The sequence below is a fragment of the Camellia sinensis genome, chromosome 11 (genome assembly GCF_055761805.1).
Source record: "Camellia sinensis isolate YWXY chromosome 11, ASM5576180v1, whole genome shotgun sequence".
NCBI lineage: Eukaryota > Viridiplantae > Streptophyta > Magnoliopsida > Ericales > Theaceae > Camellia > Camellia sinensis.
The window spans coordinates 45607748-45622125 of NC_138971.1; the positions used below are offsets into that span (position 1 = coordinate 45607748).

General features: G+C 29.0%; 1 protein-coding gene across 1 annotated transcript; it reads right to left on the reverse strand.

The window, feature by feature from the left end:
* Window positions 1-671: 671 nt before the first annotated feature.
* Window positions 672-6651, reverse strand: LOC114321884 (ankyrin repeat-containing protein BDA1). The gene is made up of 2 exons (XM_028269110.2): window positions 5848-6651; window positions 672-2015 (listed from the first exon to the last, which is right to left on the reverse strand). The coding sequence occupies exons 1-2, from the start codon at window positions 6511-6513 to the stop codon at window positions 1230-1232; spliced, it is 1452 nt and encodes a 483-aa protein (XP_028124911.2). The 5' UTR covers window positions 6514-6651; the 3' UTR covers window positions 672-1229.
* Between the last annotated feature and the right edge of the window lie 7727 nt (window positions 6652-14378).

Here is a 14378-nt window from a genome sequence, read left to right on the forward strand (position 1 = left end):
CGGCCTCACCCTCCGCATGTGCGACCCTGGCCCAGTTGCCCAGAATTTTCCCGGCTCGTTCCCGGACATTCCAGACTTAGCTGTGCATCCTCTGAAACCAAGGAAATCAATCACCGAAAGGACAAGAACAAGTTTCGTGAGAAACTCCCGAATGCAACAATTTCAAACCACTAACAAGGTTTTCCAAGCCAACCCGACACCCTAACAAGACTAATCCAAAACTAAACGAAGAAAAAACAGAATGAGTTGTGTACGCGATCATCACACTAAAACTTATAATTAGTGACATTTTGTGTGATAAAATTTTCAATCTGTCGTTGAAAATTAACAATTAGTAACGGTTTTTTAATAGTGTATGATGAAAAATGTCATTAGTTATCATATGAACTATTAAACAATAAGTCAACTTAGTAGGACCTATATGTAAGTCTCCCTTATTTTACTCATTGTAATTTCAATTAGCTCGATTTTAACGTTTTATTTTATATTTCGTGCTAATTTAATCTAATTGATAATGACGATTAAGATTTTTGAAGGAAAAAAATGTTTACTGAGTTGATTAAGCTTGACTCACTGAGTTAAATAAATTTATAACTTTATCTATTGAAAGATAACACATGCCGCTTACAGAAATCAAAATGATATAAGAATAAAAATATAAGAACTAATAATTTGTCTAAAAATAGAGGAAGCAAATGAAAGGTTTATTGAAGTAAAACAATAGAGTGCAAAGAGAAACATCAATGAAACAAAGACAAAGCCAAAGCCATACACAATGCAGCAGAGTAGAGGGAGCTAAACTAGACAAGAGGCTTATACCCCCTCCCACACAGAAATCTGCAAAACGTTGGTTCAAATTAAAACCAAAACATAAAAAAATGAAGGTGAGAGATGCCTTCGAAAGGAAAAACATACCAAACCTACCAATAGCATCTGGCTCTTTATGCTTAATAATAAAGATAAACCAATCAAGTTGACAAGACAGATGGCAATTCCAACCGGCAATTACAGGGTTCAGGATCAGATATATGTCTCTTTTTGAAGAATCCATCCTTATGCACCACCACATAAAAAGCACACATATACATATATGGCATTTTATGTTATATGTTTGGCTGTGGCTAATCTGATTTTTTGGGTTGACCTTTCAAACAAAGACTTAGCATCTTAACGCGTTCCCTTTGAAGGTGTGAGCCTGGCAGATGAAGTACCGCGACGCTCATAGGTAATTATAAGAACGTCACTAAATATAAGAAAAAACAAGAAAACCTTGATACACTCATAAAATACTGAGCAATGGAAAATGATGGTGATATGACGTAAAATGAGTACCCATAGCTAAAAATCAGAAACATTAGGGTGAGGGATAACAGGATACTATGAAATCGGATTGGGAGGACAGAGATAATAGTTGCGATTGAGAGAAAAAAGCATAGTGTGTTGAAGACATAAAACACGATGAAGAATGATCCGTATGTAAAATCACTATTAAAAGAAGCATCATGGTATAGAACTTGGTTGGCAGGATTGTGGGTTGTGCTGGTGTTACTGGGGGTGGTAAATACGGTGACATTAAAATTACTGATGTTTGTAGGAAGACCGGTAGTAGAGATGATGGTGGCATTTATAAGGGTACCATTAGGCTGATTATTGTTGTCGCCACCAAGTCCTCTTAATCCACCTGGGGGGCTAAGTATGGCTTGGAAGGTAGCCGTTGCAACTAATACAGCTACAACCAGTATCACATTCCGTGTCTCCATCGACATTGAGAAAAAATCTCGCATATGAAAGATCTTTTTAATTATTTTTTCAATCATTCGCTCCGGGGACTTCAAAAAACCAGCATGACTATAATGGGTAGGAGAGGATGAACTTTTCAAAGCTCCAGCACAGCGTAAAATAACCTCAATTTCTCTTTCGGATTCAGATCTTGCAGCGATGTCAAGGGCCATTAAGCCGTCCAAATTCGTTGCATTCTTGTTGGTGTATGATTCTTCAGCTAATAACTTCACAATCTGCATAAGACAGGCGTGCATAAATCAATAATTTTTTTATTATTGGAGAAAAAAATATTGTTATTACATATCTCAGTGAAAAAAATATAGAAGGTCTAGCTTCCCTCCAGTCCGTGATTAAATTGGAGGGTGTTGTTGGGCTCGTGGGAACTCATCACGAGTCCTGTTTTGATAATCTAAACCATTCAATGTGTATAACTCGTCGAGTACTATATACCTGTAAAAAATCACGTTGACGGGATATCGGTAAATACGTGATCAAACCAGTTTTATATAAAAACAAAATGGACAGCGAAAAAATAAATAGTTGATATAAATCTGATCTGATGAAATAACTATCTATATCCGATCAACGTGATTTTTTATAAAACATATAGTACTTGACAAGTTGTACACATTGAACGATTTAGATTATTGAAACGGGATTCGTGGTGGGCCCCCATGGGCCCAACAGCACCCTCTAGTTCAATCACGGACTGGAGGGAAGCCAATCCCATTACATATAGCTACTAATATCTAATTATTTTAATTTTTTTGTATTTATATTCTACTCATCGAGTCTTAAAAAGTGAACGGTCCAAATTACCGAAATCGGTTTCAAAATTAACCTATTAAATCCAAATGCTAAACCCTAATTACTCAAAAGTCATGTGCACTATTAAATCTCACAAGTGTTTGTATATCAAAAATTCTAGAATAATGTTATATATGCCAATTAATGTACACACTAATGTACTAACAGATTATGTGACATCATTTGTATGGTTTTGGGAATTTGTAACTTGTATAATAAATATGGTCAATAATAATATTATAACACTAGTTGGTACATTAGTGTGTACACTAATTAGTGCATGTAATACCACCAAAAATTTTATTAGTTGGATTTAATTCTCATTAAGTCCTATCAATTCATCGTTGAAAGTTGGTTCTATCAAAGTCGTCACTAATTTCTTTTTTTTTTTTTTTTTGATAATTTTTTGAAGCTGTCGTTAAAAATTGAAAATTAGTGACATTTTTTTATAATAATTTTTTAAATCTGTTGCTAAAAAATGACAACTAGTGGCATTTTTGTCTATAACAAATTTTTTGAAATGTTGTTAAATTGACAATTAGGGACACTATTTATAAAAACACTGCTAAAAAAATAAAAAATATGATTTTGTGGCAATAATTAAAAATGAACAAAACTTTTTGATGCACCAAAAAGTCAAGAGGACTTATCGGTGGACCCATCTTCTTAATAAGATTTTTCAGTTCTCCATTACTTATTAGGTTTGAACTTTTTCAAGTTGGCCATTTAATATGATAGAATAGTTTGGGCTTGGATCCATTTTGTGGCAGACCTTGATAATTTGAATTATACACTTTTCAAAAGTTGTTAAATAGAATATCTTAATAGAAAAAAATTAATACGATGAAATATCGATAGTTATATATGTTTGAATTATATTTATATTTCATAAAATGAATGACTATTTTTGAAGTTATATTTGCCGTTTAATATTTTAAGACAAATATGATTGAAACATATAATTACTATTATCCAATCATCCTGATTTTTTTGTTGTTGTTGGGTATAGTTATTCTACTTAAGGAGTCATCTTGGATCATAGAGATTAGCCCCAAAATCAGCCTAATAGGCCCAATTGCCCTCCAAACCGTTCTTTTATTTATTTTTTTTAAATTTAATATATAAATTATTCATTAAAAAAAGTTCATTTTGATAATCATAGCTATATGTTTGATTTCATAAAAATGATGGCAAGTATGATTTTTAATTTTTTTAATTTTTTAATTTTTATTTTTTTGTGAAAACAAAGACAAAAAACTTTTATAGATACTAATAATAAATTGATTTGATTTTATTCATTGAGAATCTATACATTAAAATCTAAAAATTAAATAGAATGGATTAACGAAATGAGGATTGCAGTGGGTCCATGGGCCAAACTGAATGTTTCAGTCGGTTGGGGTCAATGATTCTCTATTTTTAAATCTTTTCAAGCCGAAAGATTGATATTGTTTTAAAAACGGAGCCCCAAAGTAAAAATCTTGGAGACAAAGAATCTATTTATATATATTTTTAAAAGATAGAAAAAGAGTTTGGGAGAGGTTCTAACTACCCAACATAAATTTCTCTTTATACGTATGCACAAACTCTTTTATTTTATATATATATATATATATATATATATTTATAGAGTAACAATGTTATAATGCATAAAACGGGTGTCATAAAAAATTAAAAAATAATACACTAGTCTACTTTTTAGACATGATAATGTGTTAAAAAGATGATTAGTTAGAAATCCAATCATACTGATGAACTTGCTCTCTCTCTCTCTCTCTCTCTCTAAAAAACCTCTCTCTTTCTAAACCTCCACCCCGGGTCTCGCTGTTGGCCAGCCGGCCGTCGCCTTTGGCGATGGCGGTCGGCTGGCCTCGCCTCTTTCGTGCATGATCGTTGTTTTCTATTTTAATAAACTTGAATCCCCATAGTTTTTCCATTTCTTTTTCAGTTCTGTTGGGTGTTTGGGGTGGGTTTCAGTCTTGGGGGGTTTCGATCATGGAAGGCGCCTTGAATATGGAAGGGTTGGATTTGTTTTGGAACTTCATTCGTGCGCTCCTACGCAAGTGGGAGTTTGAGGGGTGGATTTCAGTCAGATCTGTGGAGGCCGGCGTTGGGCCGATTAAAGAGTTGTTGGTCTTGGGGGAGTCCGGAGTGGGTGAAGTCCGGTGTGGGAGTTACGGCCATAGTGCGCAAGTAGCAGAACAGCAGATCGTGGGGGTTCTTGTTGGGTGTAAGTGTTTGTCTCGATGGGTGTCTCGATATTGGAAGTACTGCAAAGGGAGCAGTGCTACGGCGTGGGAGTTCCACCAGAGAATTCGAGTAGCAGCACAGCAGAACGGAAATGTCAGGCGTGGGAGAAGGCTGGTAGAAGGAGTTTCTTTAGGCGTGGGAGAAGGCAGGTCTGCCGGGTTTGTGCAGCGGTGGAGGCAAGGAGTTTTTCCGGCCATGTTGGCTATGGAGTTTTCCGGCCATGGAACGTCCAGTGTGGTAGATTACTAGTAGGAGTGTTAATGTGAAAGGAGAAGTCGGCAGGTGAGCGTTGTGCAAGGTTCTGGGCTGGCAAAGTTGTGCAGGGTTCTCCATGGCTGGCAGGTTCGGCGTGGGAGTGTAGCAGGCGTGGGTGTGTAGCAGCATATAGGTGAATAGACTAGTGTTGTCAGGCGTGGGAGTGTAGCAGGTGGCGTTGGGTGTTGTAGCAGCATAAGTGAATAGACTTGGTTTTAAAAAATAGCAAGTTGGCGTAGGGAGTGTAGCAGATTTGGATTTGGTGTTGGGTGTTGGCTGTGGCTTTGGGTTTTGTGGGCTAATTTTGTGGGGATTCATGTATTTTATTTTTTAGTTAAGTCCTTCTTAACTTTTTTTTGTTTAAAAAAAAAAAAAAGTGAGGCCAAGGGGTTGGTTGTATGGGTGCGAGTAGCAGTAGTAGGGGTATTTTATACTTTCCGAATCTCTCTCGATGCATGTCATCTTCCTGTACCTTTAATTTCATGTTGTTAATGAAATTTTTCTTTGCTGATCAAAAAAAAAAAAAAAAAAAAGATGATTAGTTAATAATTAGAAAATATTTAATTATTAACAAATCATCTTATTAGTGGGTCTAAAAAATATGTATAACTTTTGAGCTTGAATAACAATTTTTCTAAAAAAATTTATAGTTGTAAATAGAAAATATGTAGGAAGAAACACCAACAAGAGAGAAAGCCAAGCATATTTTCATATAATGAAAACCAATGAATAAATAGATGGATAAAAGCACACCTCAGTTTGTGAATTGGACACTGCTATATGCAGCGCAGTGTTGCCTGTATCATCTTTTGAGTTCAACAATTTTTGATTTAGGCTCCTGCGAAGCCATCCCAACAGCACTTTACAAGCTTCTAGCTTGGAGTTTTTCACGGCAATGTGCACGGCAGTCTCATCTCGAATAGTCCGGTCCATTATTGATTCTGGACAAGCCAATAGAAATTCAGCCAAAAGATCAATGTCGCCTTTTTCAGCTACGTAGTGCAGAGGAGTGAAACTCTCCCTTCCTTTGACTCGTATGAGCTCCTTGTCAAAATTTATGAGCTGTCTTATAGTCTGAGTGAGCTCCTTTTGCAACTTGCTTAGCTCTTCCCTATTTGGCAAATTCAAGTCTTCCAAGTTTCTTCGGAGATCTGCCCTTTTTCGCAAAGCTAGATCCAAAGGGCTTAGCCCTTGTGGGTTCAACTTCTTACTGAATGAAGGCATTAATCTCATCATTTCTAAAGCGAAATGGGCATGTCCAGCTGAGGCAGCTATGTGTAAAGGAGTATCAACAAAAGGGATCTTATCTATGCCATCCAAAATATGTGGATCGTCTTTAATGCAGTCGTACAAGCCATCGATTTTTCCTGCTTCGGCAGCTGCCTTCAACCTTTCTCGTCGAGTTTGTTGTTGTGCCATGACCCGTGTGACTAATACGAATACACGGGAACTGAATTGAAGATTTGCTTTTGGTGATTCTTTTAAGACACTTGAAATTATACTCAAACTTGTGCTTAAAAGGAGGAAAGTGGTCACCTTTTATAGCAAAAGCTCTACTGATAAGAATTTGGGAGAAATTTTTGTATGCTAATAGGATACCACATGACACTACTTTCTACTAATCATAAATATATCTCTCCTATTATTCTCTAAACACCTAACATAAATATAGTGGATCTTACTGTCAAAGTCAATCACAATAATAAAAGGTACCACATGACATATATCCTATCCACATATAAAAATCACTCAGAATTTGAATTTAAGAAAATTAGTAAAAAAAGGTAGTGTGTGGTTAGGATTAAATTGATATATTATAGAATTACATTTTGAGTGAATGTGAGCCACATATCACTTTTATGTGTAAAAGTAAGAAAACAACTCTAATTATACTTTTATTTTTTACTAGTTAAATTATAAAAAAAGTAGTAATTCTTTATTTTTTGCCTAATTCTTTTTTCATCTATGTTTTCCAACACTACTTTTTATTTTACTTATTTATACATACAAACTATTTAAAAAGCCTCATAGGACTTTTCAAATGTAGTTATCCTTAAACAATTTTGTTAAAATAACTATGGTAATAGCTAGCTCATTAAAATGACTAAAATATTATATTGTTAGCTATAATAACTAACAAGACTCATTTAAAGAGTTCCTTTGGCAATGAGAAAAAAAGCTAGCTTATTAGTTTATTAGCTTATTTTGATTATATCACATCTCTACTTTTATATGTTTTTTCAAAAAAAAAGTAAAAAAAAAAAATCAATAAACTATATATATATATTTTTTTCTATTTCCCAAAACAAGCATAAGTATGTAGAATTACTATGCCTTTCTTATTAGCGGGAGATCATTATAGGGAAAATTACCAATCAGTGGTAATCTTCAAAAAATTAATTGGTGATCTTCAAAAATTATTAAACATTAATGAAAAGCTTTATAATTTTAATTATTAATATTTATAATATTTATCACTTTTTAGTAATTTTTTTCATGCCCCATTGACAAGTTATTTCCCCATCATTATATGGCTGACCTCAAGAATTTGGGTGTATATATATAGGGTTTGGATTATCCGAGGATGCCGTCAGGATCCGTGGGTTCACAATGGATTCTATTTCGATAATTCGAATATAATAAATTGAACATGCTATGATTATCAGATCGATTTAATTTTTTTATGAATAATAAATATGAAATACCCTACAAAATGAATAATTCAAATCAATAAAATAAAATCCGAACCACACTAGTCTGAGTGTGACCCATTGTGGGCCTTAATGCTACTATAATAGTATAGATATATCCCATTGTGGGCCTCAATGGGTGCTCTAATAGTATAGATAATAATATAGATATATAGACTAGTAATTATGCTAAAAAAAAAAAAAAAGATAAGTAATTACCAAACAAAATCTATAATTTATAGCGGAAAATATTAATATACAAAGACCCAAGTCTTTTCTTTTTGGTGGTTGTTGGACCGTGCCAACAGCTTAGCTAAGGGGGTTGAATAGACCAATTAAAATTTTTTATTAAATTACTTGCTTAGCTAATTTGACCTTTGATGAGATTAACACACCATAAAGCAATTCACACAATGCGACAGTATTTTTAACATGGAAAACCCATGAATGTACAAGATACAGATAAGAAGACTTGCAATTGTTCATCTAGATTTATCAAACTCACACGACTTGCAGAAACTTCATGAGCATGATCTAACCAGTCAACTTTCTTGATCTTTGAAGTGCTATGCTTTAAAAGTGGCTCAAGAAAATTCTCCAACAATGATTGAAGATATCGCTCAGAATTATTCTAGAATTTAGAAGCAATATTTGGGTTACTGAAAAAATGCTTTCTAGGACGGTATCTATAGAGATTTAGGTTGCGTTTGGTAGAATTTTGTAAATATGATTTGAGAGTATGAGTTGTATTTTGTGTTTGTGAGTTGTTGAATTATGATTTGAGTGTAAAAAATTTGTTTGGTTATGGGTTTTGAATAGAGTGTTGAATTGAGTTTTGAATTTAGTGTAGAATTGAGTTTTGAAAATTTGATTTGACATGTGAAATAAGAAAATTTATTTGGTTATGAGTTTTGGAAAGAGTTTTCAAAACTTAATTCAAATTGTTATAATTCATAACAAAACACACTACTTTCACACTATTGAAAATTCTGATCAACAGTCATACTCAAACTCTTTTTGAAATTCAATTAAAAAAATTTATTATTAACAGAAAATAACATTAATCAATTTTTTAATTGAAAATACTACAAAGCAAATAATTTTTTTTCAAAATAAATATTCAAAAAATTTAAATCATAAATATTTAAATAATTTAAATAATCTAAAAAATTTAATAAGTAAAAAATTAAAATAAATATTCAAAAAATTTAAATCGTAAAAATATAAATAATTTAAATATTCAAAAAATTTTAATTATTTAAAATGTTAATATTTTAAATTTAAAAACAACTCTACACTCAAATCGTAACCAAACACATAAAACAAAACTCAATTAAGAAGTTAACCAAACACAGAACTCGAAACTCCATATTACTTTCACAACTCTACACTGAAATGGTAACCAAATACATAACAAAAAAAATTAAAATATTTTAAAATATTTTTATAAAATAGAGTTTGAATTTATTTTGATAAAATATTTTAAAATTTAAAAAATTAAAATCGTAATATTTTGAAATTAAAATATTTAAAAATATTCAAAAAATTAAAAAAATCTTAACATATTTAAATATTAAAATATTTAAAATCTGAACAAAATTAAAATATTTTAAAAATATTTAAAAAATTAAAATATTGATTTGAATTAAGTTTTGAAAAGAGTTTTGAATTATGTGTTTAGTTATGAGTTTTGAAAAGTAATGATTATGTTTTGAATTGAGTTTTAAAAAATGGGTGTAGAATTATAATTTGAAACCTCAAAACAAACAACACACTTAAATCAATGGGTGAAATTATAATTTAAAAATTCTGCCAAACGGAACCTTAGCTTTTAAAATTATTTTAAGAAAGATTTTAAAAGACAAACGAGCGTGCAAGCGATCACACTCATAAAAGAGAGATCGATTGCATGTTGATAGTTGCCTTTTAAAAATTGTGCCCAAAATTTTGAAAAAATAAGTGATTGAAACCCCTTCCAATCACCACCTCCACCACCCCACACACACGTGGCGGGTGGTGATTGGAGGAGAAGGAAAAAAAGAAAAAGAAAAAAGAAAAATTGACCAATCAGAGAGAGAGGAGGTCAAAGGAGGTGCTTCCTTGAGGAGATTCAACTCATTTTCCTTTTGAAAAACACGATCAATCACCTCCTTTTTTAAATTTCCTTTTGAATCAATCATTCCTCTTTGGAAAGAGAGCGATATACATTATGGAAGCTCTAAAATTAATTTCATCATTTCTTTTAAAAAAAATATTGAACTTTGTTTATGTTTAAAATCATAAATATTTTTTTAATGAAAGAAACTGTTGTGATCAAAGTAGGCGTTAGTGGTAATTAGGAACGTAAAAAAAATTAAAAAAATTGACCAAACCGATTGAACCAAACCAAACCAAACCATTTATATTTAGTTTGTTTTTTAATAAGAATTGGTCTGTTCAGTTTTTAAATTTAATTTTTTTTGATTTTCGGTCCGGTATCGGTTCAAGCACCTTGTGTACCGAACTAAACTGAAACCGACCGTTTCAACATATATTGTATTTATATTATATATATATACACATAATCTAATAATATAATAATATTAATAAGTATAATAAATTATTAACCTTAATTAATTAACTTTATCATCTTTGTAACTTAAGTTTGTAAACTCTTATTATGTATAATCTTAACTTTAACTCATTATTCTTAAAATCTTAGTATTTTTTAATTTTTTTTGTTTTTATTTTTGTTAATTTAGGAATTGAAAAGTATTTATTAAATGGATGGATTAAATAAGTTTGAAATGGTGAACAAATAATTAATTTAATATTGTTCAAAAAAAAAATTTAATTTAATATTTTTATATAGATTAGTGATTACATTTAAAATTGACTCAAGTTTGAAAAGTCCTAAACCAATTAAACCATACTAAACCAAACCATTTTAATCGGTTCAGTTAGGTGCGGTTTGATAGGAGAAACAGTCTGCATTGGTGTTCAAATAATAAAACCGATATTATCGGTTTGGTAAATTTTTTTACCTAAATACCGACCGTACCAAACCGATTACATCCTAGTGATAGTAATAATAATATCCACATTGTGTCGAATGTTAGAGAAAATACTTTTATATTTACACAGCAAAATTTCATTGTATAATCTAATTTGAATATTAAAAATTGTTTCATATGCATGTTTGACATATATTTAAAGAACCTCCCGAACTAATTTCATCATTAAGTTGATTTTCTTTTATTTTTTTCTTCTTCTTTTTATTAATTTTGGGTCTTTCTTATTTAATTTATATATCCACAATAATATCATATTTGATATTAAAATAAAAAATGTTGTTATCATTGTATTAATTAGCTAGCTATAATATATATAGTGGTGAAATTGTTTAAGTTAACGTTAACTTGTATCAAACAAATTTGTGATTTTTTTAATTTTATTTCCAACCCTACTGAATAAATCATAGAAAACATAACCAAAAAGCTTTATTTTGCTCTTAACATTATTATCATGTCCATCAAGTTTTAATATGAACAACTAAGTTTAATTTTCATAGCTTATATCAAAAAATTTCATTGCTCCATAATAGTGGGTGTTATTTTAATTTTATCTCTCATTTAATATGAACAATAATTTCATAAATATTTTTTATCTAAGTAAAATAATATTTTTTTAATTGTAAAACACATAATATTATAATATTTGCATACACACAACATACCCAAACTTGCTTGTGTTGAGCTTATAATATTTGCAAAACATTCCCTCTATATTGGCAAAAAATAAAGAAGAAGAAGAAGAGGAGGAAGAATATACATATAAACAGAAAACATATATACAAAATTTATAAACAAAATAATTTGATTGTATTAGGACTTGTCATTTTTAAATAAAGTATCCATTAAAATAACATATAACTAGCATAATTACCCGTGTTATGCACGGGTATAAATAAATAATCAAAAATTAATTCTTAAAATTAAATAATAATCTAAAAAAATTATCTATAATATTTAGCAAAAATGATTTTAAATCAATTAAATTTTATTCATTTTTATCACAATTACATAGAAGAGAATTTTGTTTTATTCTTATGTCATTAATTTTGTGCTCTAAGTTTTTAATAACAAATATATGTCATAATTTAAGTGGTAAAAATTAAAAAATAAATCACAAAAATTATATTTATGATAAAATATAAATACATTTTGTCTTTTGAGTTTCGTAAATTTAATTTATCATATGATAGTGGTAAATTACATTTGTCACTATAGTAATTTTTTCATATTTTGTGAAGTCTAAAAATTATAATTTGTCTTATGTTATAAGATTTACGTAAAAACAAATTAGGATTCACTTGTGATATTAAATTTGGGCTAAACATTAGATTTATGTTAACTTGTCCCTCATCTAATCATTAAAAATTGTTTTGTTCCCAACTTATATGAATAATTTGACCTATCTATTTATTAAATTAGTAAATAAATATTTGTAAATATTTTTTTATAATAAAAATAAGAAATATGGACTTATTTTATGCATACTTATTAAAAAGTTTGAACTATAGTTTTTTTTAAAAAAACTATATATTTATGTTTAAAACAATTAAATGAATAGTTATATATATTTATTAAATTAGTAAATAAATATTTGTAAATATTTTTTTATAATAAAAATAAGAAATATGGACTTATTTTATGCATACTTATAAAAAAGTTTGAACTATAGTTTTAAAATAAAAATAAAAAACTATATATTTATGTTTAAAACAATTAAATGAATAGTTATATATATTTATGTATAAAAAATTATTTAATATAAAGCCACCCTAAATTGTAGGTCATATTTAATCCTAATATTTTTAAATTTTATATTTAAATTATATCACAGTTTATCAGTTTGTGACTGATATGAGCTAATTTGGAGGTTCTAATATTGGATTAAACACTAAAAAGTAGTCAAGAAAATTTAGTTAAAGTCAAATTTTTTGCCAATAATTCTTGATTTAAGCCTAGTCTTTAGAGAATCGTCTAGTTCATGTCCAATCCATGAGTTAGTAGACCTACCTATTTATTTAATTTTTAATTAGTAAAGATATATATTTTTAAACATATATGACAAAAATAAGAAATATATACATATTTGTTTGGTATATTTATTAACAATTTCAAAATTAATTAAGAAATTATGTACTTATTCTTAAAAGAATAAATGACATTGGTAATCCCTATATTTTAACTCGTGTTATTTTTGTCCTTGCAATTTTAACAATTTTGACCCTAAATTTATAATTTTGTCTCAATTTGGTCCAATTGTTATAATTGCTAGTTTTTTTTATATTATTTATTGAAAATACACACATGAGTAGCATCTGTTATACTTTTATAGATAAAATTATAAATTTGTTCAACTCAATAAGTTAATCTCAACTAATTCAATAATTATTTTCTTTCAAAAATCTTAACCGACATTATCAATTGGACCAAATTAATACAAAATCTAAAATTAGGGGTTAAAATCAAACTAATTGAAATTACAGAGACCAAATTGACACAAGTGACAAAATGCAGGGACTATTGATATAATTTACCCTTCCTTAAAATATGTCTAACATTGGTTGTATCAATATTAAGATATATTTATATCTGAAAAACTATTTAAGACCAGATCAGGGTAGAACATGAATAAAAAATTAATGGCTTATTAAAAATATTTAATAATTATAAATTCAAATTTGATCAATTTTTCATTTAAATTTTTTCATAGAATTAGGTTGTTTAATAATTTTAATTTATAGTTCTAATTTTTCCTTGTATTTTTTTAAAAATATGTTAAAATTATATATAATTATAATTTTTTTGAAATTTCATTTTCAATCTCAAATTAGTTATAACTTGAATTTGGTTAAAATTTATTTTTCACTTCTCATCTACAAAAACTAACAATAAACATAAATTAATTTTTTGAACATTGTAAAAAGGTAAATAAAGAAATATATTATCAATAATGATAATAACAAAACATATTTTTATTTATTATGTGACGTCTTACCACTGCATTGATAATAGACATTAATTATAAAATTCATTGCAATAATACAACAATAATATATCAGATGATAAGTAACATGTGATCACAATAATTTTTTTATAGTTATACAAAAGTACTAAAAGTTATATATAAGAAACAATATATGATCTATATTCAATTTTTATATGATAAAATTCACACTTAATCTCAACCACATATTAGTTTTCTAAATCAATTCATCACCCAAACTATCTATTATTTTTTAATATTCACCTTTTCAAAATCTACTCAAACAATGCTCTGGCTGAACACATCATCACCCTTGTTGTTGCCATGCTCACCACCTCCACTAACCATTATGCAACTCCGTCTAGTTTTTTTTTTATCTTTGTAAATATAAAAAAACATTGTTGTGGAAATAAAAAAGGTACTGTTAGAGTTTTAAAGAGTTAAAAATGAAAAATAAAAAAATGTGTGATTTTAGATTTTCTTATTCCATATATGGGTGTTAATTTTTTTTTTTAAATCCATAATTATGGAATAGTGTTCATTATTTAAATTTTTATTTAT

Bases quoted from the DNA above. Each gene is read 5' to 3' on its own strand.
- LOC114321884 (XM_028269110.2), bottom strand. From the start codon at position 6,513: ATGGCACAACAACAAACTCGACGAGAAAGGTTGAAGGCAGCTGCCGAA. The intron at 2,016-5,847 runs GTGTGCTTTTAT...TGTCTTATGCAG, and splicing joins TGTCCAATTCACAAACTGAG to ATTGTGAAGTTATTAGCTGA.